Source organism: Panulirus ornatus, chromosome 25 (assembly GCF_036320965.1).
Source record: "Panulirus ornatus isolate Po-2019 chromosome 25, ASM3632096v1, whole genome shotgun sequence".
Classification (NCBI taxonomy): domain Eukaryota; kingdom Metazoa; phylum Arthropoda; class Malacostraca; order Decapoda; family Palinuridae; genus Panulirus; species Panulirus ornatus.
Genome location: NC_092248.1, coordinates 5,930,221 through 5,950,203, shown reverse-complemented (window position 1 = coordinate 5,950,203; position 19,983 = coordinate 5,930,221). Strand labels below are relative to the sequence as shown.

The window sequence follows — 19,983 nt, the reverse complement described above, 5'->3', positions numbered from 1 at the left end:
GTGGGTATATGAATGGCAAGGCGCATGCGCCTCGTGTTGCTTGTTAACGTCACATCCGCCATAAAAGTTTGCCGTAAAAAAAGTTTCTCTTTTTCTTAAGGGATGCCATCATAACGAGGGAGCTATGGATGAAGAATAGGTGACTGTATTATTTACAAACCTCGGAAGGCGATGGCGCTGTTGCTTGTGAAAAGTGGCTATGTTTTAAGACAACGTTAAAACATGTTTCAAGCAAGTGGGCGGGGCTATTAGGGTGGCAGGGGGGGCAGCTGGCGGGACCAAGACAGTATGGCGGGAGTCACGCGCGGTACCCGTCTGCCACGCTCGCCTCAACACCCACTCTCTCTCCTCTCCCGGAACTCTCTTTCCCACCCTCGGTGTCGCTGATTTGGACCCAAGCCATCCCCGCGATCTGGAGACATCTGAGGGTTAAAAGGGACATATTATGGAACGTATCTAGTCCCTGTGGTGAGGAGGAGGAAGCTCACAACTCATGGATAGTTGATATTAAAGTGAGAGTAATGATTAAACATCGTGTGCCAGTGTTTTGACGCAGGTGACTTGCGGGTATAGGAACGAAATTGTAAACAAAGAACTTTTTTCTCCCAGGAGTGTCGGTGACTTAGTCGTGTTTACATTGACGAAGATGAACGAATAATACACTTCACTGGATAGACTTAATCGTACCGGCTTTTATAGACGCTATTAATAAGTGAAGAAGAAAAAAAAAGATGTGATTGTGACATAGATAACGAGAAAACAGCGTAGCGCCGGAGACATAGTGAAAGAAAAAGAAAAAAAGTATATGTCTTCGTGAGCGTTAAAAGTGAAGGTGAGATCCATTGACAAGTACGTAACTTAAGACGGGCTCGTGAAGATTATGTGTGAGGTGAGGCAGCAAGTGTGAGATAATGAGAAATATGAGGATTTCACTTGACATGTGACGTAAGTCTAAAGATAGATTAAGAGGGGTATGACATGACATATGTGTCGGCGTCATGAGGGCAGTTGTGAAGTTTGGGAGATGACTTTGTATATGAATATGTATAAAAAAATGACAGATGACAAGTCTGAGGTTAGGACGATGAGTATGAGGTTATGAAATGTCGAGTGTGGGGTTATGAGGATAGAAATGAAGATATGACATGCCGTATGACAAGCCTTGAGTTATGATAATACAAACGACTGAAGCTATGACACAGGACATGTTTTGAGGACATGGCACCTTTAAAACAAGTGTGTGGATAGGGCACCTTAAAATAGATGTGAGAATGTAACGCCTTAATACAACTCTAAGGACCTGTGGGGTTAAAGAAGAACAATGAGGTAACTGTGAGTATGTAACAAAGTAAAACAACTGTGAGGACTTGTGAAGTTAGAGAACACAAGGTGACAGGGGTAAGGTTTATACCACATATGACGGGAGATTTGACAGTATCTAAATTTGGAAGCTTCCAAGGATCGATTCTGGTGATCGTAGTTTCTTCGAGGCTTATCGTGTTCGATTTGAAGATCAGTCTTATTTCACGAGTCTAATCATGTTCGATGTGAAGATGTTCCTTCTTTTTTTCAGTGTTGAACGTGACAGGTTCATTTCTAAGTGTTTATAGATGGGAAAAGGATTTCAACACATGTGGTTCTCTGGTGATGCGAGGGTAAGAGTGAGGCATAAACAAACACGTGTGCTGTTGGCCACGAACGTCGACCAAAACTTGATACTTGATGAAGCTTGAGTCCTTTGCTGTCACGGGTACGGAGGCAATGATGAAATACGGTTCCACTTGTACTTAATGGCTTTCATGGGGTGTTGAATCCTCGAGGAAGACGGTACGATCCATGAGCACGATGGTACACTGTCGTGGAGCACGACGGGACGGTCCTTGAACACAACGTTACGATCCTTGAAGACGACGGTACGATCTTTGAACACGACGCTACGACCCTTGAGTGCGATGGTATAACTGGATCGCGCGTATTGCGAAGACTATGCTGATGAACAGAGAAAATGTTGCAAGCTTTCAACAGAGACAGAAGCATCACCAGAGGAAAGGCAATAATCATTTTAAAGAAAGCCAGAAAGGAGATTTTGCAAGTTCGGCCAGTCAGTTTCATAAGAAGGTGCCAGTATTGACGTAAGGAAGAGGAAGAAGTGCGAAGGTTCAGTAAAGAAACGATTAACGAGAGTGTGTTTAGATAAACCAAATAGGGTCAGATTGTGTAACTCCAGCACGGAGATCAGAGATTAAAACATCCAAGACTGTTGAGAGAGAGTGGTCATAAAGCTCTGATAAATACGGTTAGGGTGGGTAATGATTTGTTTTAGACCATCAAGATCGAGAAACGTGAGGGATTGAATCCCCCTCTCAGCATCTATTTGGGGAGGATTTTAGGATCTCGTAAAAAGAGAACCTCAGCTTGAAGATGAGGGGGGAGTCATGGAACTTATTGCAGGAAAGAAGTCGAAGTTTTTAAAGTTTGTCTAGTTGGGAGAACAGTGAGCGAGCCAGAGGAACCTGTTGGAAAGCTTGACCTCCACACACAAGACTGGGTTATATGACGAGGTCCAGGGACCACTCCACCCATCACCAGGGTGTACAACGAAGTCTAGGGACCACTACACCCAGTATCAAGGCATATTACAAGGTCTGGGGATCACCTCACCCAAGACTAGGGTATATGTCAAGGTCCAGGGACCACTACACCTAGCATCAGGGTGTGAGATCCACTGGGACACTACACCCAGGGTGTGTGACAAGGCGTGGGGATTGCTAGACTCAGTGCTGGGGTAGGATTGGTGGCTACCCAGCAGTTAAAAGACTGGCTAGATGTCTTTGTTAATCTCCTGTATCATGATAAGCTCCCCGGAGAGAAATTAAGTCTTGGATTAAAGCACGCACACACACACACACACACACACACACACACACACACACACACACACACACGGCATTCACTCCTTTACGTCCCAGACACCAATACAAAGGCCATAAACCAACCAAACGCCCTCACAACAATCACTGGCACCAGTTACGGTCATGAAAAAGAGTCCCCCCTGAGCAAGAGAAGATAGAAGGGTAAAGGATGACTTGACCACAAAAATTCATGCTCTGGCCCCACTCTGATGATGTCAGCTGTGAACACGTTTCAAGCAAAGACAAAAAGAAAAAAGAAAAGACTAAAACATGAAACTATTTTGACGTCAGCAAATTTGTATAGAGGAGCTTATGTAGGATAATGATAACTAGATAAATGGAATAAAGTAAGTAACACAATTTGGAATTGCTGACAACACCTGTAACTTTAATAAGTTACATGATTATAGATCTGAAATCCATAAATGTCAGCTGTGAGCAGTTCTCCGAAAGATACAAAGACAGAACAGACAGAAATTAAGCAAGAAGTTTTGTTTAGAAAAGATGTAAAGAAATACTTTTACAGTGCAAGATTAAGGGATGAAATTACAAATGCTAATGACGTACAAGAATTTAAAAAGGCTCTCTAAAAGAGAAAGTTCAGTAAATGGGACTCCATGAGTGAAGAACTCGCTTCCCATGCTAAACAAATGGGTAATACCAATTCTCTGATTCCACACACACACACACACACACACACACACACACACACACACACACACACACACAAAATGACCACAAGTCGTCTGAAGTCACACAACTAAAAGCCAGGAACGCCTTTTGAGACAGACCATAACAACACACCAGAAAAGAACCAAGATAGAGGTCATTAGAAATATGCTTCTGTCCCTCAAGAAGACTTTCAGGGGAAGACGAACAAAAGCATACACAACAAGGAGCTATCCCGGATGTTGATGACGTGTTGTGCCAGCGTTTATGTCAGTCTCTCTAAAGAGGTCAGACTGGGTTGATCGAAGTAACCTCTGTGTTCAGCCGATGGTACGTGAGACATCACTCTGGGTATATCTGTATATGAATAATGGTGTTCATGTGTCTGCTTCTGTGGGAAAAAAAAAAGGAGTTAACCTCTGACCTTAATCGTAAGGCCAAAGGTCAGTGGTATCAGAGGATGTAAGCGATTGGAGTGTCGTAAAGATGAGAGTGTAATGAAGAAGGCCTTCAACCTGACACATCAGGGTTTAATGACGATAGAATGATAACTGAAATACCTTGGGCAACTGTATGTCCAAGTCATGGTCATCTTTGATGTGCACTAGACACCCTCCACCCAAACCAACCACTAACCTCCAAGCAGAGATGAAAAGCCTACCCCTGCCTCACACTTCAGAAACCTGTGTTTACATATCATCTCCCCTCCTCCGGCAAACTCATCCCCTTCCTCATCACCCAGCACACTCAACACTGGGAAAACATATATACGTCGCAATGACTCGATAAGTATTAAACAAACACCGTCCCAATCCAATCATGAAATCTTTTCTACTTGACGTACATCCATTTCAAACTGCATTCCCCAGGCATGTAAGAGTTACACTTTCTGCGTTCGAGAGGACACACCGACCATCTTACATTATAAACACCAACTTCTATCCATCACAACACCTCTTATGCCCATAATGCAACATCCATGCAAGAGACAATGAACACTCACTCCTCGGACAAATACAGAATTAGTAAGTGGCTAGGAACCGCCAAACAGGGAGGTAATACCCCCCTAGGTATTGGAGAGGTTAGTGACGGAGGAGCTGTGAGCCGCCAACACTACAGTGGCCGTTCAGCCTAGGCTGATGTAAGTTTTTTCTTTCTGCTTCACGCACATGGAAGTTGCTGGCGTTCAGTTCACAAACACACCCGCTCTCTATCTTTCCACGTAGCTTTCTCTCATGTATCTCATACGACTCTTAGTACATAGCTGTACATTTTCACGTGGTGAGCACTACGCCCCAGACCTGCGTAACGGCAGAATGCCATCGTAGGCAAAGAGAAATCGAGTTAGAACACCACACACACACACACACACACACACACACAGAGCTGATTAGGAAGAGGAGGAGAATAGTTCTCAGTAGCGCACACAAGAGCCTGGGCGAGATGATGTCATTTGTGGCAAATCCCTAATCAAGGGGAGACTTGCCAAGACGCCTGCTACCTTATGCTTCTATAACGAGAAACGTCAACCGTTGCAAGCAAACGCATTGTATTTACCTCAGCGCTTTCCACTCGCCATCATATCCACTGAAGATGGAGTCACATATCTTCACTACATCCTCGATAAACCTGAATTCCCTTTTCTAATCCTTTCAGAAACGTATCTTTATTTCCCCCTCTCCCTTCCCTCGACCCGCCTCCGACAAGCGTATCTTCACTACACCCTCAGCATTACTAGACCTTGACTTGTCAGGCCAAATGCTCCCTCAGCTTCATCCTCGTCAGACACATCGCATTTTCATTTCATCCTCGACAAATCTTTGTAGTATGAGGACATGAGCCTTGAACGTGCCAATATGACCCTTGAGCGTGCCAGTATGACCCTTGAGCGCGAAGGTACGACCCATTAAACACGACGGTATTATCCTTGAACGCGACGGGACGACCCTTGAACACGACAGAAAGACCGTGAAACACGACGGTATGACGTTTGATGTATGAAAGAGGGGGGAGGGAATGCATTCAGCATATAAAAGAATGCGTTTAATGCATGGAAGGGTGCGTTTGAATATATGGAAGTGTGTGTTTAATGTATGGAAAGGCGTTTGATACGTGAAGTATATGCATGGAGTATGTTTAATGCATGGAGTACATTTAATGCCTGGTGTACATTATGTGCATAGATTACGTTTAATGTATGGGGGTGGGGGGCATTCAAACTCATGGAGTTACATATAATGCATGGAATACGTCTAATAAATGGAGTAACTTCTACTGCATGGAGAACGTTGTATGATAAATGGAGTACGTTTAACGCCGCATGCAATAATACCAGTAATGTGTAGAGTACGTTTACCGCATGAAGTAGTACGCTTAACGCATAGCGCACGTTTGAACACATGAAATCTACTCAAGGCATAAAGTACGTTCAAATGCACAGAGTGCATTGAAATGCGTGGAGCCCATTGAATGCATGGCGTATGCATGTCTTCCTTTACTCGTGTCTTAGATGGTAATGGTTCGTTGTGTTGGTCGGCAGAGTGCGGTATGGTGGAGCCGGCTGGAGCGATGGCCATGTTTGTGCTACGGCTGGCGGGGTTACTGTCGCTTGAGAACGCCCTTAACAACCAAGAGGCCAACCTCACACACCCGGCTTTCAACCTCACCAGCCTTGGCATCGACCAGAGTTTCTCCAACCTGACTTGGCCCCCCGACCCTGAGCCTCATGTGGTCGGCAGCGTCTCTCAGAGTTCCCAGGAGGAGGAGGAGGAGGAGGAAGGGGAGAGGAGTTCGCCACGGCCCCCAGCAGCGTCATGGTCGGACTTAATAACGCCTTGTGTGACGGATGATTCGGCCCCTCCACTGTCTCCTCCTACGACAGAAGACTCGACAGCAAACACTATTCCACTGTCTAAAATCGATGAATCACTGATTCCCTTACCCACTGTTGTGCCATCCGGCAATGATGATTCAACGAGTGACAAAGAGCCCTCGCCCAGTCAAAGCAAAGAGAGGGATCTGGGCGAACGAGACGTAACCGATTCAATAGAGATGTTACCAACACCCAGTCATTTGTCTGCTCCTCGGAACGCTGCCGGTGGCAACGTTCACAGGCCTAAGTCTGGTCGAAGGATCAAGGCTCCGCAAGCTAGACAAAGGAAGGGAGATGCTCAGTCTCGACAGCATCAGATGTCCGTGAGGGTAGCGCAAGCGACTCTCGGAGGTGATACGGCAACAGACACTGTTCACAGTCACCGGGGCAGTGAACATACAACAACAACAGCCGGGCCACGCAGGGAACCCGAAGTGAGTAGTAGTCCATCAGAAGCAGAAGGGACGCGACATGCGGGTGACAGACGTGAGGAGAGTGGTGTTTCGTCTGGTCTCGGACGAAGTGAACCTCCGCCTCGAGACTTGCGGACACGCAAGGGCGCCGACCACGCAACCTCCTCCTTACCTGAGGCCACCACCACCACCACCACCACCACCACCACAACCTTACCGCCTGGAAGGTCACGACCACGACTCGAGGGTCTGGTCGAGGAGGACGACTTGATCGATGGCTTGATCGATGGCCAGAAACATGCAGGTCTCGAAGCGCCGTCCGAAGACTATGTCGATCGCGACTTCGAGTACTACGACTTCGGGAGCCACCAGCATGTTGTCACCCCGAAGCCGACCCTGCCATCCCTGAGTCTAGTGAGCCCTGTGCCGGTCAGGGTGCCTCCCAGGTCCTTCGAACCGGTTAGGGCGCCTCCCAGGCCTCCGGAGCGGCACACAGACCAATCCACAAGGAAACCCGCCCCTGCCAGACCTAGGAAAAGACCGGCAGCAAGACCAATACCCAGGTCGAACCCCCAGAGGCCCCTGGTGAGGAACAACCCTTATCCCTACGGCCCTAAGCGCCTTCCAGGGCCGTACGCGCCCCTCACGCCTAACCTTCCAACTGTCAGGGAGAACAACCAGGAGCAGGCCCTACCCGAGTACAACTACGAGGACGACTCAGACTACTACTACGGCTCGGAGGAGGAGGAGGACTCGAGGTTCGAGGTGCAGACGAAGGAACCGCCGGTGCTCTTCGTGTTCGACAAGCCGGGGTACTACCCAGAAGCCCCTACCACCGTAGTCCCGCCCACGTGAGTCAAATGTTGCCATATGAACCACTTCCCTCAGTTAGGGACTTAGTTATAGTGGTGTGTTTTAGTGAGGAACCGTGTGTGGGCACTGGTCCCCCATATCGGAGCTTGTATGTGTGTGTGTGTGTGTGTGTGTGTGTGTGTGTGTGTGTGTGTGTGTGTGTGTGTGTTAGTTCTCGCATGTGTGATTACCTACTGGTACAATAACAGTTTTACCTTGGCTTTACTCCAGACAACCCACAACTCTGATGCTCTAAAAGGTCCACCACAGTCAGCCAAGTCGTTCATCCTTTGGCTTAAGGTAAGTCGATAGATTGGGCACCTGGTTTAGGCTAGTATAATCATATGTTATGTCTGTGATAAGGTGGCCTTGATCAGAGCATTCAGTTGCGCGCGCCATCTCGAGTAACATGAAGCCTCTGGGCGACATCGAACTGGTCAAGAAACAAGAAGGTTGTCCCCGCCACACTCTGCCTTCCTCTCGTGTGTGGGAGGTAAGTTTGCCGACTCCAAACTTCTTACTGTAAATCACGGCTCGTGATTCTGACAAAAGGCAAGACCCGAAGCGTATGTCTGGTGAGTAAAACTAATAAGAAGCGTATATCATAGTTTTGGCGTATTATACGCTCTGAATAATTTTCTCTTTGTTTTTTGATGTGATTAAATGCAAATTCAGTCTTTGCCAAGAGACGGGTTCTCTCCCTGACAGTTCTCCTAAGGTTAGGTACAAATGTCGGACTCCCAAGTCCCCCTTACGCTCACATTCCTGCAGTTTGATTCCTCGTTGATAATATTCAAATGAAGGACTCTACATCACATTGTCCCATCCTCATTACTTTCCTGTTTCTTGGGTCGAATTTCCTCAACCATATATCCGACCAGCTTGGGAGTTGGTCTAGGTTGTTTTTGTGTGTGCGTGTGTTATGTTGTGTACATGGGCGTGTGTTTATCTGTGTACGTGGTTGGGATGTGTGTGTGTGTGTGTGTGTGTGTGTGTGTGTGTGTGTGTGTGTGTGTGTGTGTGTGTGTGTTTTGATCATCACAGGCCTCATGAGTGGGCAGTAGGACCCAGCTGCAATATCTGGGTAATTCAACACCATAAAAACCCATTAAAACATCAAGAAGAAGAATAGAGAGAGAGAAAAAAGAAAGAGGCCATGGACTCCGTTAGTAAAACAGAGGGTGACGAGACCGTTCTCAAACAACGGTACTGTTTCTATAAGTCCTTTGATCGTAACAGATATTCCTCGAGCTTGGGGTCAAGGCTGGATCGAAGCACATATACACACACACAAATAAACAAAGACGAATCCGGTTCGAGATGACGTGGGGCTTCGATCCCCTCCCCTGACCATTAAGTCGACACATCAACCTCATAAACCCCCATTAATTGGTCATTATAGACTGACAGGCCGACACTATCATGACTTGATAGCTTGAGTGAATGTTACGGCACAAAGCCCATGAGTGTCGCTTCATGAGCAGAACGAGTCTATAGTGGGACCATCCCCTCCTTTCCGCTGGCTAGCTAGCCACTATTACTAAACCCGTGACACAGGTTGTGTGGCGGTACTCGCAGTTCATGGGCCAACCCCCACGGTCGTGGCTTGGGGAGGGACCCATGGCCTCCCCCTGATCTCTACGCCAGACCCATGCTACACTCACGCTGATGGGTTTAACATCACATTCATCACTATTCATCCGGCAGAAGGCAGCCTGGTGCAACTGGGTAACATTAGAAGGCATATAATATCCCATTGGCCGTGGTAATATTCCTGTTACAGTCAAGATATTCCCGTCGCAGTGACGATATTCTCGTGGCAGTGACGATATTCTCGTGGCAGTGACGATATTCTCGTGACAGTGACGATATTCTCGTGACAGTGACGATATTTTCACTGACAATATTCTCGTGGCAGTGACGATATTCTCGTGACAGTGACGATATTCTCGTGACAGTGACGATTACAGTTTGTGTGTTGAAGGAAGAGAGGCTTACACGTGTTGCCCAGTATGTGTCTTGTCGTTTCTCACATGTATGTACACACACACACACACACACACACACACACCCTAGCCTAAGCCAAGTAACCATTACTTTACAAGCCTCGAAGGGAAGATCAACACCTGAGTTGAGTGTGGGCCGACTGCCACGCCCAGGATTCCAAACTTGTGTGAGTCCGACTCCGAGCTGGGCCGTGCTGACTAGTGGTCAGTAACGCTAACCACTCCATGTATTAGAGAGAGGTTGGAGAGACAGTTGTAGGGGAGAGGAGGGGATATATCTTGGAGTGTTCCCAGGAAATGACGATTTTGGAGGAAAAGGTTACGAAGTAAAAGGAACGCTGGAGAGCAACAGAGGCTTGAGCTCAGCTCAGGTGTTAATATTAGACATGTTTGGCCTTGACGACTTGTGGTTTTTGGAGGGTCTTCCCAGATGACGGCCCTTCTCACTCTCTCTCTCTCTCTCTCTCTCTCTCTCTCTCTCTCTCTCTCTCTCTCTCTCTCTCTGTCTGTCTGTTTGTCTGTCTGTCTGTCTCTCTCTCTCTCTCTCTCTCTCTCTGTGTGTGTGTGTGTGTGTGTGTGTGTGTGTGTGTGTGTGTGTGTGTGTGTGTGTGTATGTGTTTATACAAAGTTATGTAATACCTGCGTATATTCCATGTTGGTTATTATGATATTCCTGCATATATTAACGTGGGGTAAAAGACTGACATATTTCTCTTTTCCAGTCGCTCACCGACGCCCAGTGACCCCTGGGACTGCGCACCGAGGTGTCCCAGGTCAGTGTGACCTCTGATGACCCTCCCATTGACCTTGAAACACCTTGGCTTCACCCTTTACTTTTCCCCACCTCGTTACTTAAATGTAGTTAAGAGAAACATCTCTATATTCTCCTTGTGTCGTTGTATGATTCTTTCTGTACCTTGCCTTTACTGCAAAATCAGTGATTCAGTTGCATTGTTCAATTAGCAATAAATGAAAAATGTGATTAATTAGTACAGTAATTACGTATAGTGATTAGTACCACCTGGGGCCCACTTCTAGTCACGTACAACCGCTTCAATCTAAACTAGACTTCATAACTAGCAACTAGTTTTGTTTGATGGTGAAATTCACAAAGTTGTGGAAGTGTGCAAGGTTGTGAAAGAAGTCAAACAAATTCGTATATTACAACGCCAGACCAGAGATATTACAACCCCATAATATACTTAACCAGAAACATCAAAACACTTGAGCCTACAACCCCGGAAATATCACAACCCCATGATACTTAACCAGAAACATCACAACACTTGTCCTACAACCCTAGAACTGTGACAACCCCGTTACACTCGACTAGAATTGTAACAACCTCGGTACATTGGACCAAAATATACCACAGCCACAACACATTGAATCAGAAAGATCAGCTGGCCCAATGTAGCAATAAAATGACATACTTTGGGAGTCATGGTCGTCGTCTGACCATTTTTTTCCCCCTTTATCATCCTACAGGTACACGCTCTTGGACTGGAATATGGACTATGACGTGAGGCAGTACCCGGAGACGCTGTGGGTTAGCACTGTCATCATCTCCGACAACCGGGTCCTGGCAGAGTTGGAGGGTTACATGAGGGTACAGGATTACTTCTACGGCCTTAATGACCAAGGTGCGGTTGGTGGGGGAGAGGGGGTGGTAATGATGGGAGAGGACCATGGTTGGGGTAATGATGGGAGAAGACCATGGTGGGGGTATTGATGGGAGAGGACCATGGTCTAAGTAATGATGGTAGAGGACCATGGTGGGGTTAATGATGGGAGAGGACCATGGTGGAAGTAATGATGAGAGAAGACCATGGTGGAGTAATGATGGGAGAGGACCATGATGGGGTAATACTGCTTGAAGGTCATGGTAGGTCGATGAATGACAGCACAGGGCGACCTCCTCTACCAAGACCTCCCTTGATGATGCCCTTTCTCTCTGTGGCAGGACTGGTACTGAACCTGACGGTGCCCTTCGTGACCCAGGTCAAGTTTGGGAAGCATCCAGGCGTCCTACAGGAGACCAATGATTACACTGTCTCCCTCTACGTCCAGCCTACTTACTACCGGCAGGGGGAGCTGCCCACACCCATCAGTAATGAGGTAAGTTGCCCAAGTCTTGCTACCCATCCTCCCCAAGTGCTAGGGTAGCTGCTGACGCCCATCTGCCATATAGAATGTAGAACTTATTTCTCATGGATGATTGAACCCTTTTTAATTTCAAAGATGTTCTTTTTTTTTTCTTTCATTTGTCTCTCATCTTAGACTTGAATCCTTTTATGAGAGAAAATGTAAATCCTACTTTTGATCTGATGTATATTAGAGATTGTGGCTGAATGACTATACCTGTTGGTAGCCACTAAATCCAACAATATGTATTCAAGTTCATAACGGTGACCTTAGAATATGAGGGTCAAATGAAAGACTTTATTGTCATTTATCTTTGATAATAAACGTTGCTATTTAGTCGTACAGTGTCTAGACTTAAGTCTGGGGGCCTTCTGGAAGCCAGGACAATGGAGGTACGAGGCCATGATTTATAATATGGGCCTCTCTCGTGTCCTCAGGTGTTGGTGGACGAGCTGGAGGCCAAGACGGTGTTCGTGCACAGCTTCGAGGCTAACGTGTGGGATGTAACGGAGACCTTCCTGGAGGAGAAGGTGACGGCCTTGATGCAGCAGCTCCGTCACAATGGCGAGGCCTTCCTAGACCGCTACTACTACCTGGCCTCCTACAGCAGGTGAGACCCCACCACCTTGGCCTCCTACAGCAGGTGAGACCCCACAACCTTGGCCTCCTACAGGAAGTGAGACCCCACAACCTTGGCCTCCTGCAGCAGGTGAGACCCCACCACCTTGGCCTCCTACAGGAGGTGAGACTCCAACATCTGACCTCCTGCAACAGGTGAGTTCTCCTCACCTGTTCTCTTGCAGCAGGTGAGACCCCACCACCTTGGCCTCCTACAGCAGGTGAGTTCCCACCACCTTGGCCTCCTACAGGAGGTGAGACTCCAACAGATAAGTTCCCCTCACCTGTTCTCCTGCAGCAGATGAGTTCCCACCGCCTGTCCTCTTGCAGTAGATAAGTTCCCACCACCTGGTCTCCTACAGCAGGTGTGTACTTCTTACTTGCCTCCTGCAGCAGATGAGTTCCCGCCACTTGGTCTCCTACTGCAGGTGAGTCCCCATCACGTGGTCTTCTACAGCAGGTGAGTCCCCACCACCTGGACTCCTACTACAGGTGAGTCCCCACCACCTGGTCTCCTACAGCAGGTAAGTCCCCACCCCCCTGTTGAACAAGGTCATTATCTGTTGAACAAGATCATCATCTCCTGTTGATCAAGGTCATGATCTGTTGAACAAGGTCATTCATCAAAACAATGAACACGTTCAATACATTGATTGTCTTTATAATCTGGAAAACTGTTGTTTGTATTTTGAAACGATGAAGCGTGTTTTGTGTTTTGAGTTTACAAGTAATTTCTTATAATCCTGGTCTCTAACGTCAACAGATGCTTAGTATATAATCATATATAATCCATTCTCACATACTTATTTGATATATACATAATCGTTCTTGTAGTAGATGTGTAGAAAGTAGACTAGACCAAACCCTCTCTACCAGTATGACCAGTACAATTACAATGTTCAGCATACTTGACCCTATATCTACGTGCACCAAAAGGTTCATTACTCTGAGTTGGCAACAATGTCTGGTGCTGTGTTTACTGATGACGTCATGACACTCAGTGTGCTGGTGTTGCCGCCAGACCAGAGCTCTACCAGACCGTCTACTACGAAGTTTGGGTCTACGCCACGAACTTCCGAGACCCCCAGACCTCCACCAAGACCTCCACCCCTTACAGGAGGCCACAGACCAACAAGATTACACAGAAGACCCTCAGTAAACTCTGTAGAGGTACGGTCGCAACGTGTACAGTGCCTGTAGAGGAACTTTAGGCTGTATTGGGCTCGGCTGCAACAGGTCTGGTGCTTGTAGAAGCTTTGTAGGCACTATAAAGTACAGTAGCAACAAGCCTGGTGCCTGTAGAGTCTTTGTAGAGCTGCAGTTGTAATAGGTATGCTTTATAGAGTTGCGGTAGCCGCTGGGCTGGCGCCTTTAGTGACTTTAGAGTCAATAAGATACGTTTGAAACAGATTCTTTGACTCTAGGGTTTCTGTATGTTCAAGAGAGGTACTGTAGCGACAGATGTAGTACAGGTAGGTTCTATAGACGTACTGTAGTAGTATATATAGGGTATATAGAGCCTTAGTAAACTGGACAGATATAGTAACAGCAAACCTATTATCTACATAGAGCTCACAGAAATTATATGGTAAACATCGTATGTTAAGGAAACAAAACAATAAAGATAATGCCTCTCTCATTTTTGATCAGATCCACATCTGTGGGCTGTAGATGTCATATCTCTATATATGCTAAGCTATGGTGCAGACTTGAACTACTCCTGCTGGGGTGGAGGGAATGCTGAGTGTCTTATTATGGTTATTTAGGTCAGAGGAGTGGTTTGGGAACCTATGTATGGTGGGGGGGTAGTTCGTGTATGATAGAGGCGTTTATCAAACTTGAATCATTTCGTGAGAAGAGAGAGAGAGAAAAGAAAAAATGTCGAATTTATGTAACTATGGACATGATCGATGGTGTATTTTAACACACTGGGTACAAGGTCATTAATTTTAGGGCTTGAAGATTATCTAGTTCTCCCAGATGAAACATTAATCGCTCTGCGTCGAGGGAACTGTTGACGTAGTGCTGGGGTATAGTCCTTGACTACACGAATGTGAGGACTTTTGTATCCCATACTTTCATCTCCTTGCATTTCTGCCTTCGTGCATTTTCGTTCTACTGGAGATACTCATGAATCCTACTGTACTGTGAGTGTAGGCTGTCTGAAACCTAAATTTAAGACTTTTTCTGGTACTTGTGGAATGTAGAGTGTCTACAGTATGGGTGTAAGGACGTTGCGATGTGGATATCTTCTTTAGGTGTCAGATATATGAAAACCTGAGGTTCTGTTGAGAGAGCTTTACAGTTAGATGTTCTTTCATGATCAAGAAGTGATTAGAGAAAAATATATGACAGAAGGTTAATCCTAACACGAAGACCCTTTCTTGCTTCTCCTTCAGGAGTGGAGTGCCCCAAGTTCGAGGTCCTCCGCACGTACAAGTATGGCATCCAGAAGCGTCGTTACTACGATGGTCTCTTCGCTTCGTCCTCCCCTAAGGAATGCCAGTTCACAACCATGAGCGTCTGGAAGGGGTTTATGCCCTTGCACCTCTACAAACACGGTATGTGTATATGAGAGGAACCTTTTCATCTCTCCTCTTGTGTTCGAACTGCCTTTACAGCCTCTGAGCCCCCAGCACTAGGGGTATACACATCCTGGGGTTAATGGGAAAGTAGGAGGATAAAGTAATGAATGGTTACAAGGGCTCCATAATAGAAATAATGAGTTTGATAGAACGACACGCGATGGGAAGATGGAAGTTCATTATCTCTTAATTGCCTTGGTCTTGCGGTCATTAGAACACCCTATTAGCCAGGGTTATGTAAATGTCGAGTTATTCCTTAATACCTTAGATACAGGGATGTGACAAGGCCATTGGACTGTTGAGTAATTAAGGTGTTTCATTGAATAATACAAAGGAATTAAACACCATTTCTTCCATTTTCCCATTCGAGTTTGACTAGAAGAATTCGGCTTTGTTTCACTTCAAGTTCATTCATGCTGAACTGTGACCCGTTATCTGCATTTATAGCAGAGGTCATCCCCTCCTTGTAGGAGCCTTAGAAGCAGACATACTGTCCCTCCGCAGGTAACAACAGATGGATTGAACTGAGATGTAAGTGATACAGAACAATGATGATCTGGTTCACTAAATACCCGTACAGGGGTTAAAAGATTTTCCAGTCAGTCTGGTTCTCGAGCATATGGCGGAGTAGTGGGGGAGAGCAGACCTCAGTTACTGAATGTTGCCTTGACCCAAGGGGGCGACACCTCCTTTTTAGCCCCTCCCATTTAGAAAACCTGGTCTTTCCCTTGCAGAGAACTCCCTCTCTCGTCGATAGAATCCCTTCTTGGTCTCTCCCAATGAGAGATGATTACCTCCTGGTCTCTTCCACCCAGGGATCAACTCGCACATGGAGGTGATTGAGGCGACGCGGCCCATCGCCCTAGTGCACGTCAAGGACTCCACCTCACCCCTGACGGAGTGCCCGCAGAACCTGACCATGTCTCTCTACCTCCCTCACCGCCTACACTCCAACCCACCCATCACAGGATACGCTGCTGTAGGTCCTCCGTAAAAAAAAAAAAACGGAAAAAATAATAATTGTAGATCGATTTCCTCATTAAATAATTATTTCTCTTTGGAAAAAAAAGTAATTGAGAGTAGGTCTACTTCCTAATTAAAGTTTTAATTGCCACATGACGCTAAACTGATGTTAGGAATAAATCTCTTTCGTTTTTACTGCTCTCCAACCATCGCTTTCTGTTCACATTCATGTTGCTTTTACTCTCTCTGTTCTATGGGTATTGTTCCGGCTACTGTCCTCATGAGCTGTCTCCATACACACCTGACTCTACAGCACGTAAGTGTCTGCTGCTTCCCATAGTTTGCGTGTGGAGGGCAGTCAGACGAGGCCTTACCGTTATATGGTACTTCTTTCCCTTCCTTCTCTTATTTCGTCGTCTTCCTGTAACATTTTCACCTTCATGAGTCGGGTTTACGAACACCTTGCAAGAGCTCAAAATGATCCCTGTTGTGCTTTTCCAATACTCACTGTTTCATCTTTATTCCGGCAGCCTAACGTTCACATCACGGCCTTGGACGATGTGATTGTGTACGCTTATACGGTTGGAGGCTACCTGCTGGACCCCGCGCGCGTCCGGCGGGAGCTGTCGGACATGAAGTACCGCCTCTCCGAGTTCGGCGCCTGCTACAAGGACGATGAGCACTTCGTCGTCATCTACGACTTCATCGTTCGGTGAGACTGTTACTATGTGGCTGGTGTTCTTCTGGTCTCCCTTACCTGGCGTCTGGGGATGAGGAATTAGAATTCCATTTTCATCTCTCTTTCTTTCTTCTTCTTCTTCTTCTTTCTCTTCTTCTTCTTCTTCTTCTTCTTCTTCTTCTTCTTCTTCTTCTTCTTCTTCTTCTTCTTCTTCCTTCTCTTCTGCTTCTTCTTCTTCTTCTTCTTCTTCTTCTTCTTCTTCTTCTTCTTCTTCTTCTTCTTCTTCTTCTTCTTCTGCTTCTTCTTCTTTTCTTCTTTTTTTCTTCTTCTTCTTCTTCTTCTTCTTCTTCTTCTTCTTCTTCTTCTTCTTCTTCTTCTTCTTCTTTTTCTTCTTCTTCTATTAATTTATTACTATTACTCTATGTTATAATCATGATTATTATAATTATTGTTATCATTTTTATCATTATTAGTATCATTACCATGTATTATTATTATTGTTATTATCATTATCGTCATTATTATTATTATTATTATTATTATTATTATTATTATTATTATTATTACTACTAGCATCAGTTATAATGATGATTATTAACCCTGCTGCCTATTATCATATTAACTTGTTAGTTACAGTTACCTGTAATCAGGTAGAGACAATTTCTGCAAGAGTCTAGCCATATTAGATCATTCAATGTTCTCACATCTTGAAGATGAAATTCTAATACAATTTCCCTTTTTTTTTTCATTCCCTGGACTGCGTCTTCAGCTACCATGGGCGCCAAAATGAAATATGGATCGTCGCAGAGAACTGTAAAGCCACACATAATGGCTAGGCCTCTGGCCAGTAATCCCTGTAATCCCCGAGCTTTGTAATCCTGAGCACTGAATGTCGCCCCCAACCCATGTAATCCCAGTTCTCATATCCTAAACCCAGCGCTCCCAATCTTTGACATCCTAAACCATGTAATCCTGAACTCTGAATTCTCATTTCCTTTAATCCTAAGCTCTGATATTCTAAACCATGTAATCCTAAGCTCTGTAGCCCCAGGGTTTTAAACTCAGCTCTGTCTGTAATCCTAAGCTCTGTAGCCCCAGGGTTTTAAACTCAGCTCTGTCTGTAATCCTAAGCTCTGTAGCCCCAGGGTTTTAAACCCAGCTCTGTCTGTAATCCTAAGCTCTGTGGCCCCAGGGTTTTAAACCCAGCTCTGTCTGTAATCCTAAGCCTTGTAATCCTAAGTTTCATAATCCCACGCTTCTCTGTAATCCCAACTTATGTATCTTCTGGTTTTGTGGTCTCAATCTTTTGTACTTCCAAACTCTGTCATCATAAACCCTATAATCCCAATCTAAAGCTGTGTAATCCCAAGCTGCTCTGTAATCTTAGCTTCAGTAAATCCAAGCTTTCTTGTAATCCCAAGTTCTGTCGTCTTAATCTTTGTAATCCAACGCTCTGTAATGTTTAACTCCTTTGTAACCCTTGCTCCTTTGTTTGCAGCAGTCCCAAGCTCTTCTGTAATCCCAAACTTTGTAATCTCAGGGTTTATAATCCCAAACTCTGTAATCCCAAAGTTTTGTAAATCCAAGCTTTGTAGCATCGGATTCCTCTGCAATCCAAGCGTATTAATCCCTGACTTTATACAATCCCAACCCTTGTAATCTTGTAATCCTGTAACGACCGACCAAACAGGATTTAAGTGTACAGATGTACCATTTGGTTCACTGCCAAGGATAGGCTATAGCATTTAAGTGTCAGTGTTAGCAATACATCTGTAGCAAATAAGTAGCATCTGTAGCAAATAAGTATTTCTGCTGTTTACTTAAAATTTTGTACTGGTTATTATACTTAGACTATCGACTTTTTGCACTTAAGAGATCACGATTTTAAGAGTTATATTTGTGTAAATATATTTATATATTTGTCAAATAGCTTTTTAGCTCATGTCTAACCCATAGGAGGCTAACATGTTAGAAGAGATAGGTTTCCTAATCTCTAACATGTAGTGGGATAGAGTTTGCTTCATTTCTAACACGTAAGATAGATAATTGACGATGCCTTATGTTCTAACGTACTTAGCAATTTCTATGTATTGTAGAATCAGTTCCCAAAGATGTGTACCCATCCGTAGTTCGTCTCATTGCCACACGACTCTTTTAAGAAACATTAAGAACGTAAGTTTCTCTGATTATCATACGACAAGATAATCTCATAATCTCTCACGGCTGGTAGGTAGTTCACACCAAGGGAATTATGATTCGTTATCCATTATTAGTTAATTCAGACCAGTTTGGTCTCAGTGCAGAAAAATGTCCTTTTTTTTTCCTTTTTTTTTTTAAATGTGTGATTTTGTGTGTTATTTTCTCTATAAAATCGTAGGACTTCGTTGAAATACCTCATCATACTTCACCATTAATGACCAATGAATTGAGGCAAATGAGTGTTTAGTCAAGAGAGGCTTCCCATTCTCATTTATTGTTTCATATCAAGAAATCCCGTTTCGAGTTGCTATATATATATGGCTATCTTATTATACCAATTTCTTGAGCTAATCTGAATATTTTGTGATCATCTTCATCCGAATGCGATGACTGAATTTTCCCCTCCCCCGTTTTTTTTCTTCATAGGTTTAGACCCAGGCGTGTTTCTTTCGAGGGAATTCGTGGTCAAGTGGGGCAGTTGTTTGTGTTTGCATATTTCGGGCACATTGTGTTCAATTTTGGGTACCGGCCGGGTCGACCTTTGTTGTGGGCAGGGGGGTGTGGTGTTGGAACACCTAGGAATATGTTTATGTCGACCCTTTTGGGCCCAGTAGGAGACATTACTTGACATTATGCCACCACGGTCTCTGCAGAAGGATAGAGGGGGGATAGATATTTGTTCTTATATGTACTCGTTTAATATGGAATTTCTCATCAAAAAGCTATTTCGGCAGAAGGTGACTTGTATGAGATGTCTGTCACCGTGTTGTGGATGGTGTCATATATGTGTGGTCCAAGTGACACAATGACTGATGTACTCCCGCCTTGTGGAACTTAAGATCTGCTCTTATGACATCCAATTGATTGTCCTTTTTTTTTTCCTATTACATTTCCTACTAAATAAACATATTGTGTCCACAGATTACTAACTACTGAACCTTAAACCTTTGGCTCAACGTTTGTGTCTTCAATTGCAGGGAAATACAGCCAGCGGAATGAACATTCTTGATAATGTAAGATTCTTCAGGTGGATCATAGAACCCAGATGTGTTTCCTCTCCTCATGAAGGT

At 45.0% G+C, this 19,983-nt stretch overlaps 1 protein-coding gene across 2 annotated transcripts in view; it reads left to right on the top strand.

Annotated features, from left to right (window-relative positions):
- LOC139757206 (uncharacterized) overlaps positions 1-19,833 on the top strand; it is a 32,257-nt gene extending 12,424 nt beyond the window's left edge. The window contains exons 1-11 of one of the 2 annotated variants that reach the window (XM_071677363.1): positions 692-832; positions 6,121-7,717; positions 10,447-10,497; positions 11,213-11,367; positions 11,688-11,842; positions 12,307-12,479; positions 13,509-13,657; positions 14,887-15,048; positions 15,888-16,051; positions 16,566-16,747; positions 17,484-19,833. In XM_071677363.1, the coding sequence (XP_071533464.1) occupies positions 6,129-7,717; positions 10,447-10,497; positions 11,213-11,367; positions 11,688-11,842; positions 12,307-12,479; positions 13,509-13,657; positions 14,887-15,048; positions 15,888-16,051; positions 16,566-16,747; positions 17,484-17,550 (2,847 nt within the window). In that variant the 5' untranslated portion in view covers positions 692-832; positions 6,121-6,128 and the 3' untranslated portion in view covers positions 17,551-19,833. Of the gene's footprint in view, positions 1-691; positions 833-6,120; positions 7,718-10,446; positions 10,498-11,212; positions 11,368-11,687; positions 11,843-12,306; positions 12,480-13,508; positions 13,658-14,886; positions 15,049-15,887; positions 16,052-16,565; positions 16,748-17,483 lie in introns of those variants that run through there. The other variant, XM_071677362.1, reaches the window with a different exon arrangement.
- The last annotated feature ends 150 nt before the right edge of the window (positions 19,834-19,983 follow it).